A 17,609-nucleotide genomic window follows, 5' to 3' on the forward strand; every position below is an offset into this window, starting at 1 on the left:
TTCTAACAAAAGACATCTTAAAACTAAATAAGTGGAGACATGCCATGTTCATGGAGGTGATTATTTAATATTGAAAAATGTCAGCTCGCCCCAAATTAATCTGTAAATTCAGTGCAAGTCCTATCGAAACCCCAGCATGTATTTTTGGTGACTTAATAAACTGAATCTAAAATCAGTACAAAGAATAAAGGTCTGAGAATAGCTAAGACAACTTATAAAAAGGAGACTCAAGAGGAAGGACGCACACCACCAGATATTAAGACAGTTTAAGGCTGTAATGACTAAAGCAGTATGGAACTTGCACAAGAAACAGACAGTCAAATCAGTAGAACAAAACTGAGAGTCCAGAAACAGACCCATGACACAGAGACTTAGTGTGTAATAGAGGGAGCATCACTACCACAGAGAAAAGGTGAATTATTTGGTAAATAGTGACGGGAGAATTGGCTCACTACATGGCGATTTTTAAAATGTTGGGTCCTATCTTATATCATCTTCCAAAGTAACTTCAGTTGGAATTGAAAGGTAAATGTGAAAGACAAACAATAAAGCTAGTAGGAGAAAATATATAGTACCGTACATCTGTGATTTGTAGGTGAGAAACCTTTTAAAACTCAAAACTATAAAGCATAAAGGGGAAAATTGATGGATTCAGCTACATTCCCCAAAAAAAGACTTTTATCTGATGAAGAATGTCTCATAGGTGAAGATGTGGGAGAGTACATATGGAGATTCTATTGCTGGAATAAACTCAAGAAAACCCAATAAGAAGATTAAAAGAGAAACATGGAGGAAAGATAGGAACATAAAATTTATGGAAAAACCTGTTAAAGTGCAATCAAAGAATTGCACAGCAAACAATGAGACATCACTTCACTCCCCACCCGCACCAGATTAGCAAAACTAGATAGAGAAAGGGTGGGTGTGGGACCCTCACACTCTGCTGCTGCACATGTCAGTAGCCCAGCCATTCTGGATGCAGATGCAACCCCTGATGACATTAAATGTATGTACACCCTATGATCAAACACTCCTGGGATATGCCCCAGAGAGACCATCCCAGGTGCAGGGGAAACAGGCACGAGGTTTGCAGCACCTTTAGTTTTTCAATGTTTCACAAGAGAGCTCAGGAAGTGATGTGCAGATGGTGTATCCAGTGAGCCCCAGATGGCCCACCCAAGTAACAATTCAGTATATGGAAGGCACTACTGACAGATCTTAAAAACATGTACCGAAGGGAAAAAGAAAGAAATGATTTGTGGAATAACATCATGTTTGTTTGCAAATTTCTGAAACACACAAACACAAAATATGTATTTTCCCTGGTGTGCATATATGCAAAAAAAATCCACACAACGAAAGAAGGTGAATTGGATATATGTTACATTCATGGGAAGTGGTTGCCCAGCTGGAGAATGGAAGAGAAGAGAAGGTGCAGAGGTCTAGGGAGCTGAGGTGTGCAGGCAACTTAGTCTAGACGCCTGAGGCAACAAATCATCTCAGGTAACACCGCCTCTTTCCCCAAACACAAACAGTTAAATTGTGTCCAAGTTCAACTGAAGACTGTCTTCATCCCTACCTGTCAATCAAAAAATGCAATGTCCTTCATAGAGAACAGACTTGTGGTTGCCAAGGGGAAGGGGAGATTGGGGAGGAAAGGATTAGAAGTTTGGGTTTAGCAGATGCAAACTATTATATATAGAATGGATAAACAGCAAGGTCCTACTGTATAGCACAGGGAACTATATTCAGTATCCTGTGATAAATCATAATGGAAAAGAATATGAAAAAGAATATATATATATGCATAACTAAGTCACTTTGCTGTACAGCAGAAATTAACACAACATTGTGAATCAACTACACTTCAATACATTTTTTTTTAAATGCCATGTTCTTAACCACTATTGAGATAACTCTACCTGCTGCTTTGTTTTCACTGGATAAAAAAATTTTAAACAACAATCCTGGAATTTACTCAATGGTTAGGCTAAGTTAACTATATTTATTAAACTTAGTAATTCTTGGACTGTGCCAGGGTGAAGTCAAATTTATTTATTGACTGAAAGATGGTATATTCAGTCAACCCCATAGAATTATTCAGACACAACTGTACTGCCAGGAAGTGCCAAAATCACTGTCATGAGGTATTACTTCTCTGGGTGGGAAAGCAAGAGACTAATTAATAGGAGGCTTACTTACTTCTTCATCACATTTTATAACCTGCAAATAAAAACTGGTGATTCAACTTGTAGAGATATTTGAGGTAAATATTAAAAGCCCAGGAGCCCTGTACTTCTTTGTCCACTATGAACATATCTGAAAGGACAACTTTCTCAGTTTTTGTATTTATTTTAAAGAACATGAGAATTAAACCTTTCAACCCAGGCCCTGGGGATTTCCAAGTTTTGTAACTTGCACAGGGGGTCCTGACCATGGGCTCCTGTAGCCTGGCTCTGGCCTGAAAGCATAAGTCCTCTGGGCCTGGTCTCCAGGGCCCTGAAGAAGTGACCGTCAGGACTCAGCAGGCATATGTGAGTAGAGGAGGGAAAGTGGTCCCCAGTGCAGTGACCCAGGGTAGACTGTCGGAGGGAGGTTGCCCAGTGCAGGCCACACTCCGACCTGTGCTCACCGTGCCTTCTGGGTCCACGAGCAGCAGGTGCTTGGCCTGGCCATTGTGCATGCCAGTGAGGACAAAGGAGCCTGGGTTGGTGGTGCTCTTCCTGACCAGGAAGTCTCCATCTCTCTTCAGTAGCCCCTCTGCCTCCTTCCTGCTCATCTCCCCTTGGTACCAAGGCTCTGCTTTCAGCTCTTCCAGCATCTTAGCATCCGGGGCTCTGGGTGAGACGGGGCTGATGCACTCCACGGAGGCTGCCTTGCTCAACACAGGCCCCAAGGACTGGTTCTTGAGAGCATCTTCAAAAGGTTCTGCCAACAACATTTGCCAGCAACACGTCAATCCCAAGGAGAACAAATGATAAACAGTACAATGTGAGGGCTGGAAATGTAAAGGCAACTTCTACCAGAAAAAAAAGAAGTAGAGAAAAATGACTGGCTGGTAATACAACAAGACTCATCATAACAAGCATTTGAAAGCAAAGCCCAAATCTTGGCATGACTCATTCTGATGAGTCTGCTTTCCCAAGACAGCTGGGCATTGTGTCTTGTGCCAAAGACTCAAGCACACCCTTTGCCTCACTAGTTAGAATGACTCCATTTTTGCACGCTGCAAGAGGCCATGAATATTACATGCCATCTACTTTCTCTGGAATATTGGCTAGCCTCTTCAACAAATGTGTTCTCTTCTGAATAAAAACCTGCCAATACCAAAGAAAATACACAAAGTTGCAAGGTTTTGATTTCATGCAAAACTGAAACCCAGCCCAACAAATGTTTCTTTTAAAATTTTTGTATTAGGTGAATTCTTAAAAGAGAAGAAAACTGACATTTATTGGGTGCATTTTGTGTGACTTGCCCCAGGCTAGGAGCTCTACCTCCCCTTGACCTTCACTTGTTTCCCTGTAGAAAAAGGCTCTTGTGTGAGTGTTTGAGATTGAGCTTGATTTTATGCCCTTCAGAACATACTTCTCACTGCAGGCCATGGCTCTAAGAGCCACAAATACCAGCGGTAAGAGAAGTCACCAGGCTCATCTAATTAAATCTCAATGTTCGATTTTCAAACAAGGCAATATGTACAACAGCACTCTGAAAAATGCCCCCAGTGCCACACAAGTGTAAGGTGTTGTGATGATTATCTAGGACCCCACTGCCAACCTACTACAATGCAAGCACCACAAGAACAAGAATGGTTCTCTCCTGGGCACAGCAACATCCCTCTAGTCCAACATTTTTCCTGGGACATAGTTTGTACCCATAAATATTCAGTGAGTGCTGTAAAATCAGACCAGTTTGCTAAATGGTGGTAGAGAATGGGCAGAAGTGAAGTGAATAAATGAAACCAAAACTAAATCATTTTGACACTTGTTAAATGATTTACAGATTTGGGGCAAAAAAGAGGTTAAAACTATGGGCTAAAATTATGTTCGTAGATTTTCTCTTTTTATTCTACTTTTTCCCTGATTACCTGGAGTAGTTGAAAATTTGTATTCTGTTTCTGTACCATCATCATCATCACCACCATCACCATTACCACACATCATCATCACCATCATAATCACCATCACCTCAGCCCCACCACTAGCATCAACATCATCACCATCACTATCAACATCATCATCACCATCATCATCATCACCAACACCACTATCACCATCTTATCATTATTATCACCTTCATTACCACCATTACCATCATCACCATCACCATATCATTACCCTCATCACCATCACCACAATCACCACAATCATCAGCATCACCACCACCATCAGTACCATTACCATCACTAACAGCACCACTACCACCATCATTATTTAGCTATAGTGGTTCAAGATAAACACAGAGTGCTAGGTCTATTTTTCTGTACTTTTCAATAGATACTAGCCTCTCCAGGGCTCTTTATACTTTCGGTTTCCCCTTCTCTAGTTTTGGGAGTAGGAGTAGAAATTGATGGATGAAAAAAGGGAGGTCTGGCTTTCATTTTTCCCATCTCAAACCCCAGCCAAATCTAACTCTCCTCAGGCTCTGGGGCCAAGAGTCACTGGTATATTGACTAAATTAAACAGTGAAAATTGTCTGACCATAAATACAACTACTAAACTGATGTTGGGAGATATCGTTACAACTGGAGCTACCACTTTGCTCTGCCTCTTGAGAAGTTGCTTCATACCTCCTAGGCTATTTCCACATTTTTTTAAATGAAGAGATTAGACTAGATGCTTCTACAGTTCTTCTGGCTCTGGTGATTTTTAAAATCAGAATGGGAGTCCAGTGTCCCATTCTGGGGGAAAATAGACTTCTGTTGTCATGGTGCAGCCTGTTTATAAAAGCACTCAGCCCTGTCCTAACCCACATACAATAACAGGTATGTATTGTATGTGGTGAACCAGCAGTGAAGTTACCAAACCTCTAGGGTTCTCTGTTTCCTCCTCTATAAAATGGTAATAATAATAATATCTACCCGTAGGACTATTGCAAAAATTAAATAAAATAATAAGCACCTAGCCACGTGGTAGAAACTCACTAAGTGCTAGTCTCCTCTCCTTCCCTCTTCAGCCTGTAAAATTCTCAAGGAAATTGAAAAAGAAATTTGGGGATGTAAAGCTGTTTGTGAGCTTGGGAAGCTCTTTCAAAATTCCTTAACAACAATTTACACTTTCATTAATCACGGGTGATTTATTTTTCCCAATCTATATGCCAAACAGAGGTCCATGGTACACATCATACTACAGTGCAATCAACAGGAGTTTGGGGTTACTCTTCTTATCCCGTTTTATTTTTCATCAGAGTACCTGTCACTACCGGTAACACATGGTGGTTATTTAAACTTCATGAGAGTAGGGACTTTGTCTATTTGGTTTTCCTGTATATCCCCAGTAAGTAGACTAGTATTTGACACATGGTAGGTGTTCAGTAGAGAGGAAGAAGGGGAGAGAGAAAGAGAAAAAGTGAGAGGGAAAGTGAGTGTATGTAGGCAAACAAGAGGGTATATTACAATTTCTTGCTTATATGTTAGTCTTGTTCAACAGACTAAGAGCTCTATGAAAACAGGGGCCAAGCCATTTCATCTTGGCATCCTTAAAACTGATACAGTATTTGGCACACAATATCCAATTAATACCTAAGTGAATAAATAAATGAATGCATTTATGTATATCATTTGTCTCAATACGATCTTCAAGAGCAAAGTCAATTATAAAACGGGGGTGGGGGGACTTCCCTGGTGGTCCAGTGGTTAAGAATCCGCCTTCCAATGCAGGAGAAGCGGGTTCGATCCCTGGTCGGGGAACTAAGATCCCACATTCCGTGAGGCAACTAATCCTGCATGCTGCAACTACTGAACCCGTGTGCTTTGGAGCCCACATGTCACAACTGGAGAGAAATCCGCATGCCACCACGAAGATCCCATGTGCTGCAACTAAGACCCAACACAGCCAAATACATTAATTAATTAAAAAAAAAAAAAAAAGGGAAGCTGCTTTGCCTCTGGACTGCAGAGAAGGTTGTAATTCCAAAGCAGGGGTTGGCCAAATTCAAAGCCTTGAAAAGCTCAATCATAACCCAGAAAAATACAGCTAATCAGTGTCATTCATCAAAACCCCACCAGAAGAAAATTCAGTAATTGCACAGATTTCAAACAAAAGACAATGCAAAAAAACAGCCTCAAAAGAGAAAAATCCAGTGGCAGATGGAAACCCACTCATGTCAAAGAGGTCTTTCCGTGGGCTGCTTTCTGCACTGCTGCCCGCGGCCAGCCCAGCCTGCAGCGGGATGCACTGGGTGTTGACATAGGTGGGGGCTTCTCCCGTAGGAGTCACATGCGATTTCCTTTCCGGCATGCTGTAGATGTCCAAGGACCCTGCAACAAGAAAACAGCCCTCTTTTCTCTTCTGATCGTAAAGCTATTCATGTTAAGCTACCCAGTGATTCACAGAAAAGTTCCTTTAGCCCATTCATAGGAAGATCCTTGCTTCAGATGCCCATCCATTAAGTCTCCTCTCTGACCCTCTCATACCCTGTTGTACTCTGCTGGGATGCTCTCCACTCCTTCCTGTCAAAATGGGACCTACTGGCCAAGGATGATGGACGCCGTGAAGGTTAGGAGCCTTACCAAGACCCTAGGCGCCTCTGACCCGGGCTGGGGGGAGCAGGTGGGGGGGGCACACCTGCTGCAGAAGCTGCCTCAGCCTCCTCATCCCCTTTACAAAGGCCTGAGATCAAAATAACTGAGCAGAAGAACAACAGGCCTTATTTTCATTGTTCTTTTTTTAAGTGTAGGGGAATGCTTCATATGTTAACTCCATTAGAAATGCAGTGCAGGTGCTGTGACCCCATTTTATTAGAAAGTTACTTCCTAATGAATGAGGCACCTTCCTTCTAAAACAGAGTCAGGCTTGTGCCTTCGTGGGACTTCCCAGCTGGACCAAGACTCTGTTAAGGCAGGGTCAAGCTGTCCCTGCTCTTGTTGCCTGAGGCGAATGAAGGGTGTCGCCCTGCTTGAGCCACGATCCCATTCTTTGTATGGGATCACTGTTTCTAACAGGCTTCCACAGACACTCTCAAGATCGCCTTGGGCCTGGAGAGACGTCACCTCTCCAGGTGGTGGGCTGTGGAAGTCAGCTCAATCCATCTGGCTAGAGTGGGTTCAGGGCTTTGGGAGAAGCTTTCCCAAGAGCCCACTAAAGGACTTTTGGCAGCACCACTGTCTCTGGCCTGTAAGCGTGAGAATGCAGGTGTCCTGCGAAAATCCCGTCTCTGGAGAGCATCTCCACAAATTCCTGAGCTGTGTCTACTCCTCTCCCGGACGTGGTTTCTATGCATCACTGGTCGTTCCTGCGCTACGAGTCGTGGCTTAGTGATGACTATCTTCCATTCAGATGTCTGTATGAACTGCAGACAATTCAGACTGTAAAAACAACTTTACAAACTAATCTTTAAAAAGATCAAAAGCCCAATGAATAAGTTGCTGATGACAGCCCTTTCCCACTTCAGACATTGGCAGGTGCTGAGCTGGGGGCAGGGAGACACACCCTCCCTGGTGTTGGTACCCAGAGTTCAGTTTCATTTAGGGGAAATGGCTGCCAGCAGATCAATAAGGAACATTTGTATTTGTTCTATGGAAAATATATTTATTGCTTACAAATAAGAACTTGAAATTTATTTATTCTCTTTACACAAGAACTTGTGTAAGGCTCATTTTTGCCCTGGTGAACTTCTTCCATTGTCTGTTTTTGATCTGGCTGGAATAACTTGAACATAAAAAAAGATGTCATTTTCAAATAAACCTGATGAATTTTCAATAGAGTAAATATCTCATGTAAGTAATGTGTCTCCTTTAATCTTTAGCAGTTATATGTCTATGTACACAATTGCTGTATAATACTTTTTAAATGTGTATAGAACAAAGATGAAAAATGTTAAAAAAAAAAGTGCCTCTGGCAAAGTTATAACTTTAATGTGCTATTTCCATCCTATTCTGAGATAGAACCATGTGGTGTACTGACTGGGTTTTAGGGATTACTGGCTGGGCAGTATGGATGGGTCATCTTTCAGCTGGGGCAGGCAAGACATGAAATTCTTTCATCGGGGGAAATTTTAAAAATATATTGTCAAGGGCTTCCCTGGTGGCGCAGTGGTTGAGAGTCCACCTGCCGATGCAGGGGACACGGGTTCGTGCCCCAGTCCGGGAAGATCCCACATGCCGCGGAGCGGCTGGGCCCGTGAGCCGTGGCCTCTGAGCCTGCGCGTCCAGAGCCTGTGCTCCGCAATGGGAGAGGCCACAGCAGTGGGAGGCCTGCGTACCGCAAAGAAAAAAAAAAAATATATATATATATATATATAGTCAATTACTTGCCAGAGCAAATGTCAATAATGAATGGAAAAGCCTTAATGTTAAACCAACAAATGTAAATTTCTATACCCAGAAGTGTACATTGTATCTTAGCTCATTTGTCACTCCATCTCCTCCAGGCCCTGAACAGTTAGTAGTCAGGGCCCCAGAGCTATTGAAAGTTATAGAAATGTTTGAGGTGGGAAAAAGTTTAAAATTAAAAGGGACTTCAAAAATGTATGTATACATACACACACATATATGTATGTGTAGCAATAACTGTCTAGAGAATAGAGACATGTTAGCGGTTAGTTTAAACTAAATGGTCCTTCAATAGCCATATAATTTTTAATGTGGGAGTTAGGTGCGTGCTAAGAGGTTGAATAAGAGGTGGAAGTGTCCTCTGACAGGACCCAGGGCTTGTGAGGGATTTGTATCCCTGGTACTATCTCTGCCAAGGGCCGGCATTGCTCCACTCTTCCTGAAGCTGACCCTGGAGAGGGAAGGCAGGGGTGAGGCAAGGAAGGGAAAGCTACAATCTACTGTTGGGAGCCACCGGGGTTCAGCCCTGCTGGGGAGCTGAGGGACAACACAAAGCACGCCCCACAGTCTCCCAAGCCAGCCCCGTTTGAAATGGGTGCAGGTGCCCCTGGGGAGGTGAATTCCTCAGACCCTGGGCAGTCAAGCCCTCCTGCCAGAGAAAGGCCTTAGGAGGAAAGTCTCAGGGTGCAGGAAGCACTGGGGCGGGTGGGGGCAGTGAGCTGGTCCTGGTGCCAGGGGCGGCGTCATCTGATGTGTGCCCTCAGACATGCCCGACAGCCATTATTTCTATTTGTATGATCTGGCTGGGAACCTGCAGCCACACCCACAGCAGGTATTTCCAGTGGGTCACTCTGCCACTCCACAGGAGAGGAACTACCCACTAGGGAGCATGTCACTTTCAAAAAGTATTTTTTATGTTTCTTGTTCACCTCACCTTGCCTCTCACCTTGCCTGACAGGTGTTTGCTGCCAGTCTTCGCCAAGCGGGTCTCCTAAGTGTCTCCCCTGGTAGTAAGTTTGCTCTTTTCCTGCAAACTATAGACATATATAAATACACAGAGTGAAAAATTCATCCTCTTCTTGTTTCTGCATCTTTAAAAGCCATAGTACAGTAGAAGGGCCTTCAATGGCCAATGGATTGCATGCCTATTACACCCAATTTTCCCTTCACGCCTCTCGGTTGGCATTAAGATTTGGGGAATAAGTTTGTGTGGGTGTGAGAAAGAGGCTGTATCTCATCAAAACTACAAATGCCCCCTGTTTTCATTACCCCCCACATCCCTTCCTTAAGTATGACCATAAATTGAGCTCTTTTACATGTAGCCACATCACTCAACATGACCTAAAAGAGATTTCAGTTAAAGATTATCTATGTGTCAGAACATACTTCCCACCCAGCACATACACCCATAACCATTCATGCCTTGGCAAGTCCACCTTGCTGATTCCTTCTCAGTGTTAGAGCTACTGACACTTGGTTTCAATGTTATTTGCCAATTTCATTGGTGTCATTGTCATTCACATAAGGTAGGTGACATCAAAAAATTCCCTATAACGAAGAGATATCATGGAGATACCATAACTCTAGAAAACGAATGCCTTACTAGAATTTCGAGTTAGAGGGAAAATCAGGGAAATGCGCAAAACAGAAAAACTCAAAAAAATCTCATGTTAAAGGCTTACATCCACTCTCCTTTCAGAGAACCCAAAGCACCCCAGGCCTTTTAGAAGTCTTGAACTCTCTCTTTTCCTCATTAAGTTCACAGTAGAATGGGATTTGTGCTAGGATGAAGAGGGAACTCCCAGACTCAGGAATCACAATATAGCTCCAAGGCATTTGACGTTGAAACAAAAGCTTCCCCTACTTCTCTGCTTTGTGAAATTCAAGGGGGAAAAGTTTGTGAGTTTTTCTGTCTGGACCTGAAAATAAAGTTAAAGAAAGCAAAAGCAAAGTTCAGTTAGCCACCATCCAAGGGAAAAGGTATAAGACTCACCTGGGCTGTGTCAGGACCATGGAGTCTGGCTTTCAGTCGAGCATCTACAAAGCCCCCTGGAGGAGGCATCTTGCTTGGAATGCTGTTGTAGTACGGGTGGTCTGCGCCGTCACCCTCCTCTTCAGTCCAGGGCTCATCTAGACTCTGCATTCTGTTAAAAGAGGATTTTCAGGGACTTTAGCCAAAAGTCGAGCTTGCAGTCAAAACCAAAAAATCTAATGTTAGTAATTGTTGACCCAGAAAGCAGAGTTTAGTCACTGCCCCTTTAACCATCCAGGTCTCAGGCATATATATAAAGCAGATGAGTGGTTTGGCCAAATATTTCTGACTTATTCACAGTTCTACCCTTTAGGAAATTCTGATCATATCTGAAACAGGAAAGAACTCCTTTTTTAAAATTACATTTTAATAAGGAAAAATATAATTTATATGTAAGGATAACCAGTTTCTCAAGGCATAGACACACATTTTAGTACATTATGAAATTTACCCAAAACAAAATTAACTTTAAAATGGAGATTTATTGACATCAGGGAAAATGGCACAGTAAGGACCTCTGAAAATTCTCTCCTCTGTAATAGCAACAAGAAAGCTAGCAAAGAAAGTTTCATAATCAACTTTTTCATAACTCTGGAAATTAACCAGAAGCTTGTAGCAACCTAGAGCATGTTTATTAAAACAAACAAAAAACCACAAACTGCTGTCAGAACAACAGCTTTGTTGCATTTTAACTTGCTTTATTGTCATCTCCATGGTAGCCTTAAAAACCCAAATCCCACAGTCACAGTGAAAACCAGCAGCCTAATAGCCATGGGAGGGGGCAAAAGAGCATTGAGGCTCCTTCAAAGCCCTATTCCCAGAGAACAGTCATTATTACGCTTCTGGTCATTCTCCAGAATCCTCCACTCCAAAGGTTGTCTTTATTTGACCTGATTCAGAGCTTGTCCAGGGAACATAGCTTCTTCCCCAGGGTCATTTGTCAAAAACAATTAGAAGCACTTCTTTAACATTGTGGCTCCCTGAAACAGTAGATAACATTTGGGGTAAAGAGTGAGCTAATCAGAAAGCTTAAAAGAAAAGCTGGGAAATAATAAGCTTTGACATAATTCTGGCAATCTAGAAGGCTACATGTATACGAGGGCTGTTTTCATGGCCAGGGTTCTGTTCCTGCTCAGAAAAGATGTAAAAAAGCTCTAGTTCTCACCTGTGACTGACTTTGAAGCTTTGCACAAGCAGGAAGTAAAAGCTAACGCAGAGTTGTGAGCTGCCTGAGTGTTGAAGGAGTGCCCCAACACACACACAGAAACCCTCAGCAAAAACTGTGAGACTTAATGGTTTCAGACATTTAAGGAAATCTCTTTTCAGTCATTAGCTGTCTAATAAATGAACTGAGCTGAGTTGTCAGTGACCATATATGACAAAAAATACAGACTTTACTAAGTTAGTTTAGAAAAGTCATTACAACAAACAACCACAACAAACAGCAACAACAAATCCTGAGGAGGGGAGAAATCTGACTTCCAGAGTTGTCACACCACGTTATTTAAAATTTCCAATTTCTACAAAAAATTATGGGATGCAAAGAAACAAAAAAAATTTGTCTCACACACAAGAAAAAAAAGCAATCAACAGAAACTGTCCCTGAGAAAACTCAGGTTTTGGACTAACTAGACAAAGACTTTAAATTAGCTACTTTCAATATGTTCTGAGAACTAAAGGAAACAAAAAATCAAACATGACAATGCTGTCTCACCAAATGGGGAATAACAAAAGAGATTCAAACCTAGACACCTCATAATCAAACTGATTAAAGCCAAAGAGAAAGAATCATGAAAGTAGCAAGAGAGAAGTAGCTCATCATATACAAAGGATCCTCAATAATATTAACAGTGAATTTCTTATCAGAACCAATGGAGGCCAGAAGACAGTGAGATGTCACATTCCAAGTACCAAAAGAAAAAGACTATCTACCCAAGAACTCTATATAGGCATAGTTTGTTCTATTGTGCTTCACTTCATTGCATTTCACAGATTTCACAATTTGCATGTTTCACAAATTGAAGGTTTGTAGCAACACTGCACTGAGCAAGTTTTCAGTGCCGTTTTTCCAACAGCATTTGCTCACTTCCTGTGTCTGTGTCACGTTTTGATAATTTTCACAATATTTCAAACATTTTCATTATTCTTATATTTGTTATGGTCATCTGTGATCAGTGATCTCTGACGTTACTATTGTAATTGTTTTGGGGTGCCACAAACTTCATCCATATAAGATGGCAAACTTAATCAATAAATGTGTGTTCTGACTGCTCCACCAACTGACTGTTCCCCTATCTTTATCCCTCTTCTCTGGCTTTCTTATTCCCTGAGACACAACAGTATTGAAATTAGGCCCATTAATAACCCTGCAGTGGCCCCTAAGTGTTCAAATGAAAGGAAGAGTCATATGTCTGTCACTTTAAATCAAAAGCTAGAAAAGATTAAACTTTGTGAGGAAGGCATGTCAAAAGCTGAGACAGTCCAAAAGCTAGGCTTCTTGTGCCAAACAGTTAGCCAAGTTGTGAATGCAAAGGAACCATTCTTGAAGGAAATTAAAAGTGCTACTCCAGTGAACGCATAAATGATAAGAAAGTGAAACAGCCTTATTGCTAATATGGAGAAAGTTTTAATGGTCTGGATAGAATATAAAACCAACCACGATATTACCTTAAGCCAAAGCTTAATGTAGAGCAAGTCTAACTCTCTTCAATTCTATGAAGGCTAAGAAAGATGAGGAAGCTGCAGAAGAAAAACTTGAATCTAGCACAGGTTTGTTCACGAGGCTTAAGGAAAGAAGCCATTTACATAACATCAAAGAGCAAGGTAAAGCCCCAAGTGCTGATGTAGAAGCTGCAGCAAGTTATCCAGAGGATCTAGCTAAGATAATTAATGAAGGTGGCTACACTAAGCAACAGATTTTCAGTGCAGATAAAATAGCCTCATATTGGAAGGAGATTCCATCTAGGAATTTCATAGCTAGAGAGAAGTCAATGCCTGGCTTTAAAACTTCAAAGGACAGACTGACTCTCTTGTTAGGGGCTAATGCAGCTGGTGACTTTAAGTTGAAGCCAATGCTCATTTACCATTCTGAAAATCCTAGGGCCCTTGAGAATTATGCTAAATCTGCTCTGCTTATGCTCTATAAATGCAACAACAAAGCCTGGATGACAGCACATCTGTTTACAGCATGGTTAACTGAATATTTCAAGCCCACTATTGAGGCCTACTGCTTGGAGAAAAGATTCCTTTCAAAATATTACTACTCAATGACAATGTACCTGGTCACCCAAGAGCTCCGATTGAGATGCCAATGAGATTAATGTTGTTTTCATGCCTGTTAACACAACATCTATTCTGCAGCCCATAGATCAAGGAGTAACTTCAATTTCAAGTCTTAGTATTTAAGAAATGCATTTCATAAGGCTGTAGCTGCCATACATAGTTATTCCTCTGATCGATCTGAGCAAAGTCAATTGAAAACTTCTGGAAAGGATTGACCATTCTAGATGCCATCAAAAACACTCATGATTCATGGAAAGAGGTAAAATCATCACCATTAACAGGAGTTTGGAATAAGTTAATTCCAACCCTCATGGATGACTTTGAGGGGTTCAAGACGTCAGTTGAGGAAGTAACTGCAGATGTGGTGGAAATAGCAAGAGAACCAGAATTAGAAATGGAGCCTGAAGATGTGACTGACTTGCTGGAATGTTATGATAAAAATTTAATGGATGAGGAGCTGCGTCTTAGGGATGGGCAAAGAGAGTGGTTTCTTGAGATGGAATCTACTCCTAGTAAAGATGCTGTGAAAAAAAAAAAAAAAAAGATGCTGTGAAGATTGTTGAAATGACAACAAAGTGTTAGAATGCTATATAAACTTAGTTGATAAGCAGTGGCAGGGTTTGAGAGGAGTGACTCCAATTTTGAAGGTAAATCTGTGAGGGAAATGCTATCAAACAGCATCACATGCTACAGAGAAATCATTCATGAAAGGAAGAGTCAATCAGTGTGGCAAAATTCATCGTTGTCTTGTTTTAAGAATATGTCACAGTCACCCCAAGCTTCAGCAATCATCACCCCCTGATCAGTAAGCGACCATCAACACAGAGGCATGACCCTCTACCAGCAAAAAGGTTGCAACTCGTTCAGATGATGGCTAGCAATAAAGTTTTTAGCAATAAAGTATTGATAATTAAGGTGTGTTCATTATTTTTTAGACATAATACTATTGCACACTTAATAGACTACAGTATATTGTAAACATAACTTCTAAATGCACTAGGAAACCAAAAAATTTGTGTGACTTGCTTTATTGTGATATTCACTTTATTGCAGTGGTCTGGAACCAAACCCTCAATATCTCTGATGTATGCCTGTACCCAGCAAAACTATCCTTCAAAATGAATCAAAAGTTAAAACAGTGCCAGATAAATAAAAACCTAGAAAATTCATCACTAACAAATCTGCACTACGAAAAAATACTAAAGGAAGTACTTCAGGCTAAAATGAAAGCCACTAAACAATAATTCATGTCACATGAAAAAATAGAGGATAAAGGTAAAGTTAAATACATAGGCAAATATTAAAACAGTAGAAATGTAGTTTTTGTCCATAACTCTTTTCCTCTCCTCTCTGATTTAAAAGACAACTGAATAAAGCAATAATTATAAACCTGTATTGATGAGCACTCAATGTATAAATATGGAATCTTCATAACATAACAGCACAATGTAAGGTGGAGAAATAGAGCCACATAGAAGCAAAGTTTTTGTATACTACTGCAATTAAATTGGTGTTAATCTGAATTAAATTGTTACAAATTAAGATGTTAGTTGTAACCCCCAGGGCAACCACTAAGAAAATAACTTTTAAAAGACAGTTAAAAAAAAAGAAAAAAAAAACAAGGTAATGAAAAGAGTTCACTCATAAAATATTTATTTGACACCAAAGAAAGCAGTTATGGAGAAACAAAGGGACAAAAAAATGACATAACACATATAGAAAAAACTAGCAAAATGTCAGGTAAAATCCTAATTTATCAGTAATTACATTAAATGTAAATACATTAAACACTCCAATTAAAAAACAAAGATTGGCAGAATGGATTTTTAAGATAACGTGATCTGACTATATGCTTTCTACAAGAGACACATTTTAGATTGAAAGACATTTTAGATTTAAAGATTTAGGTTGAAAGTAAAAGGATGTAAAAAGGTATTTCATGCAAACAGTAACCAAAAGAGAGCTATGGTAACTCTACTAATATCGGACAAAATAGACTTCAAGACAAAATGTTTACTAGAGACAAAGATAAAAGAGCAACCAGTCAAGAAGATACAATAATTATAAAGCTATATGTACCTCACAACAGACCCTAAACTATATGCAGCAAAATCTGACAGAATCAAAGGGAGAAATAATGCAGTACTAATATTTGAAGACATCAATACCCACTTTCAATAATGGATAGAACAACCAGAGAGAAGATTGGGAAATAGAAAATTGAACACTATACATCAACTAGACCTAACAGACATCTATAGAACACTCCATTCAATAACAGAATATAAATTTTTCTCAAGTCCACGTGTAACATTCTCCAGGATAGACCATATGTTAAGCCACAAAACAAGACTCAAAATTTTTAAAAGATTAAAATCATACAACGTATGTTTTCAGACCATAATGGAATTAAAGCAGAAATCAGTACTAGAAAGAAATTTGGGAAATTCACAGATATGTAAAAATTAAACAACACATGCTTAAATAACAAATGGATCAGAAAGTAAATCACAGGGAAATTGGAAGAAACTTTCAGATGAATAAAAACAAAAACAACATACCAATACTTATGGGCTGAATGTAAAGCAGTGCTTAGAGGGAAATTTATGAACTATAAATGCCTATATGATAACAGACAATCTCAAATCAATAACCTGAACTTCTACGTTAATAAACTAGAAAATAAGAGCTAAACCCAAGGCAAGCAGAAGGAAGAATAATAAATATTAAGGTGGAAATAAATAAAATAGTTAGTAGAAAATCAATAGAGAAAAGCAATGAAACCAAGAGTTGGTTCTTAGAAAGATCAACAATATTGACAAATCTACAGCTAGATTGACCAAGAAAAAAGAGAGAAGACTCAAATTACCAAAACTAGGAAGGAAAGAGGAAAGACTGCTACCAACCACACAGAAATTAAAAGGATTATAAGAGAAACTATTAAAAATCATATGCCAACAAATTGGATAACCTAGATGAAATGGAAAAATTCCTACAAAGACTCAATCTACCAAAATGACTCAAGAAGAAATAGAAAATCTAAACAGAACTGGAAGAAATAGAAAATCTAAACAGAACTGTAACAGATAAAGAGATTAAATTAGTAATCAAAATCTTGCATCCCAAGAAAAGCACAGAATCATATGGCTGGCTTCTTGGTGGTTTCTATCTAACATCTAAAGGAGAATTAACAGCAATTCTTCATAACTCTTCCAAAAAAATAGAAGAGGACAGAAGTTTCCAAACTCAGTCTATGATGCCAGTATTACCCTGATATGAAAACCAAAGATACCACAAGAGAAACAAAACAAACTGCAGACCAATATCTCTTATGAATATGGATTGAAAACAAAATATTAGCAAACCAAGTCCAGCAACATACAAAAAGAGTCATACACCATTACTGAGTGGGATTTCTTCCAGCAATGTAAGATTGGTTCAACATTCAAAAATCAACTAATGTAATATGTCATACCAGTAGAATAAAAACAAATACCAGATACTCATCTCAGTAGACACAGAAAAATCATTTGACAAAATCCAACACTTTTCCATGATAAAAACCCTCAAAAAACTTGGAATAGAAGGGCATTTTCTCAACCTGAAAAAGCATCTATGAAAAGCCCACAGCTAAGAACACAATTAATGGTGAAAGTCGGAATGCTTACCTCCTAAAATTAGGAACATGACAAGGTTGTCCTGTCTTTCCACCTCTATTCATTGTACTAGAGATTCTAGCCAGGACAATTAGATTATAAAAAGAAATAAAATAATTCAGATTAGGAAGTAAGAAGTAATAAAACTATA

General features: G+C 39.9%; 1 protein-coding gene across 4 annotated transcripts in view; it reads right to left on the minus strand.

Moving 5' to 3' along the window:
• The window catches only part of SHC3 (SHC adaptor protein 3), a 150,410-nt gene that overhangs the window by 26,380 nt on the left and 106,421 nt on the right, over positions 1–17,609 (minus strand). For 3 of the 4 annotated variants that reach the window (XM_067744999.1, XM_067745000.1, XM_067745001.1), the window contains exons 9-12: positions 10,482–10,632; positions 9,423–9,522; positions 6,317–6,475; positions 2,633–2,928 (exon numbers count right to left, since the gene is read on the minus strand). In XM_067744999.1, the coding sequence (XP_067601100.1) occupies positions 2,633–2,928; positions 6,317–6,475; positions 9,423–9,522; positions 10,482–10,632 (706 nt within the window). The remainder of the gene's footprint in view (positions 1–2,632; positions 2,929–6,316; positions 6,476–9,422; positions 9,523–10,481; positions 10,633–17,609) is intronic. The other variant, XM_067745002.1, reaches the window with a different exon arrangement.

The sequence above is a fragment of the Pseudorca crassidens genome, chromosome 7 (assembly GCF_039906515.1).
Source record: "Pseudorca crassidens isolate mPseCra1 chromosome 7, mPseCra1.hap1, whole genome shotgun sequence".
Taxonomy (NCBI): domain Eukaryota; kingdom Metazoa; phylum Chordata; class Mammalia; order Artiodactyla; family Delphinidae; genus Pseudorca; species Pseudorca crassidens.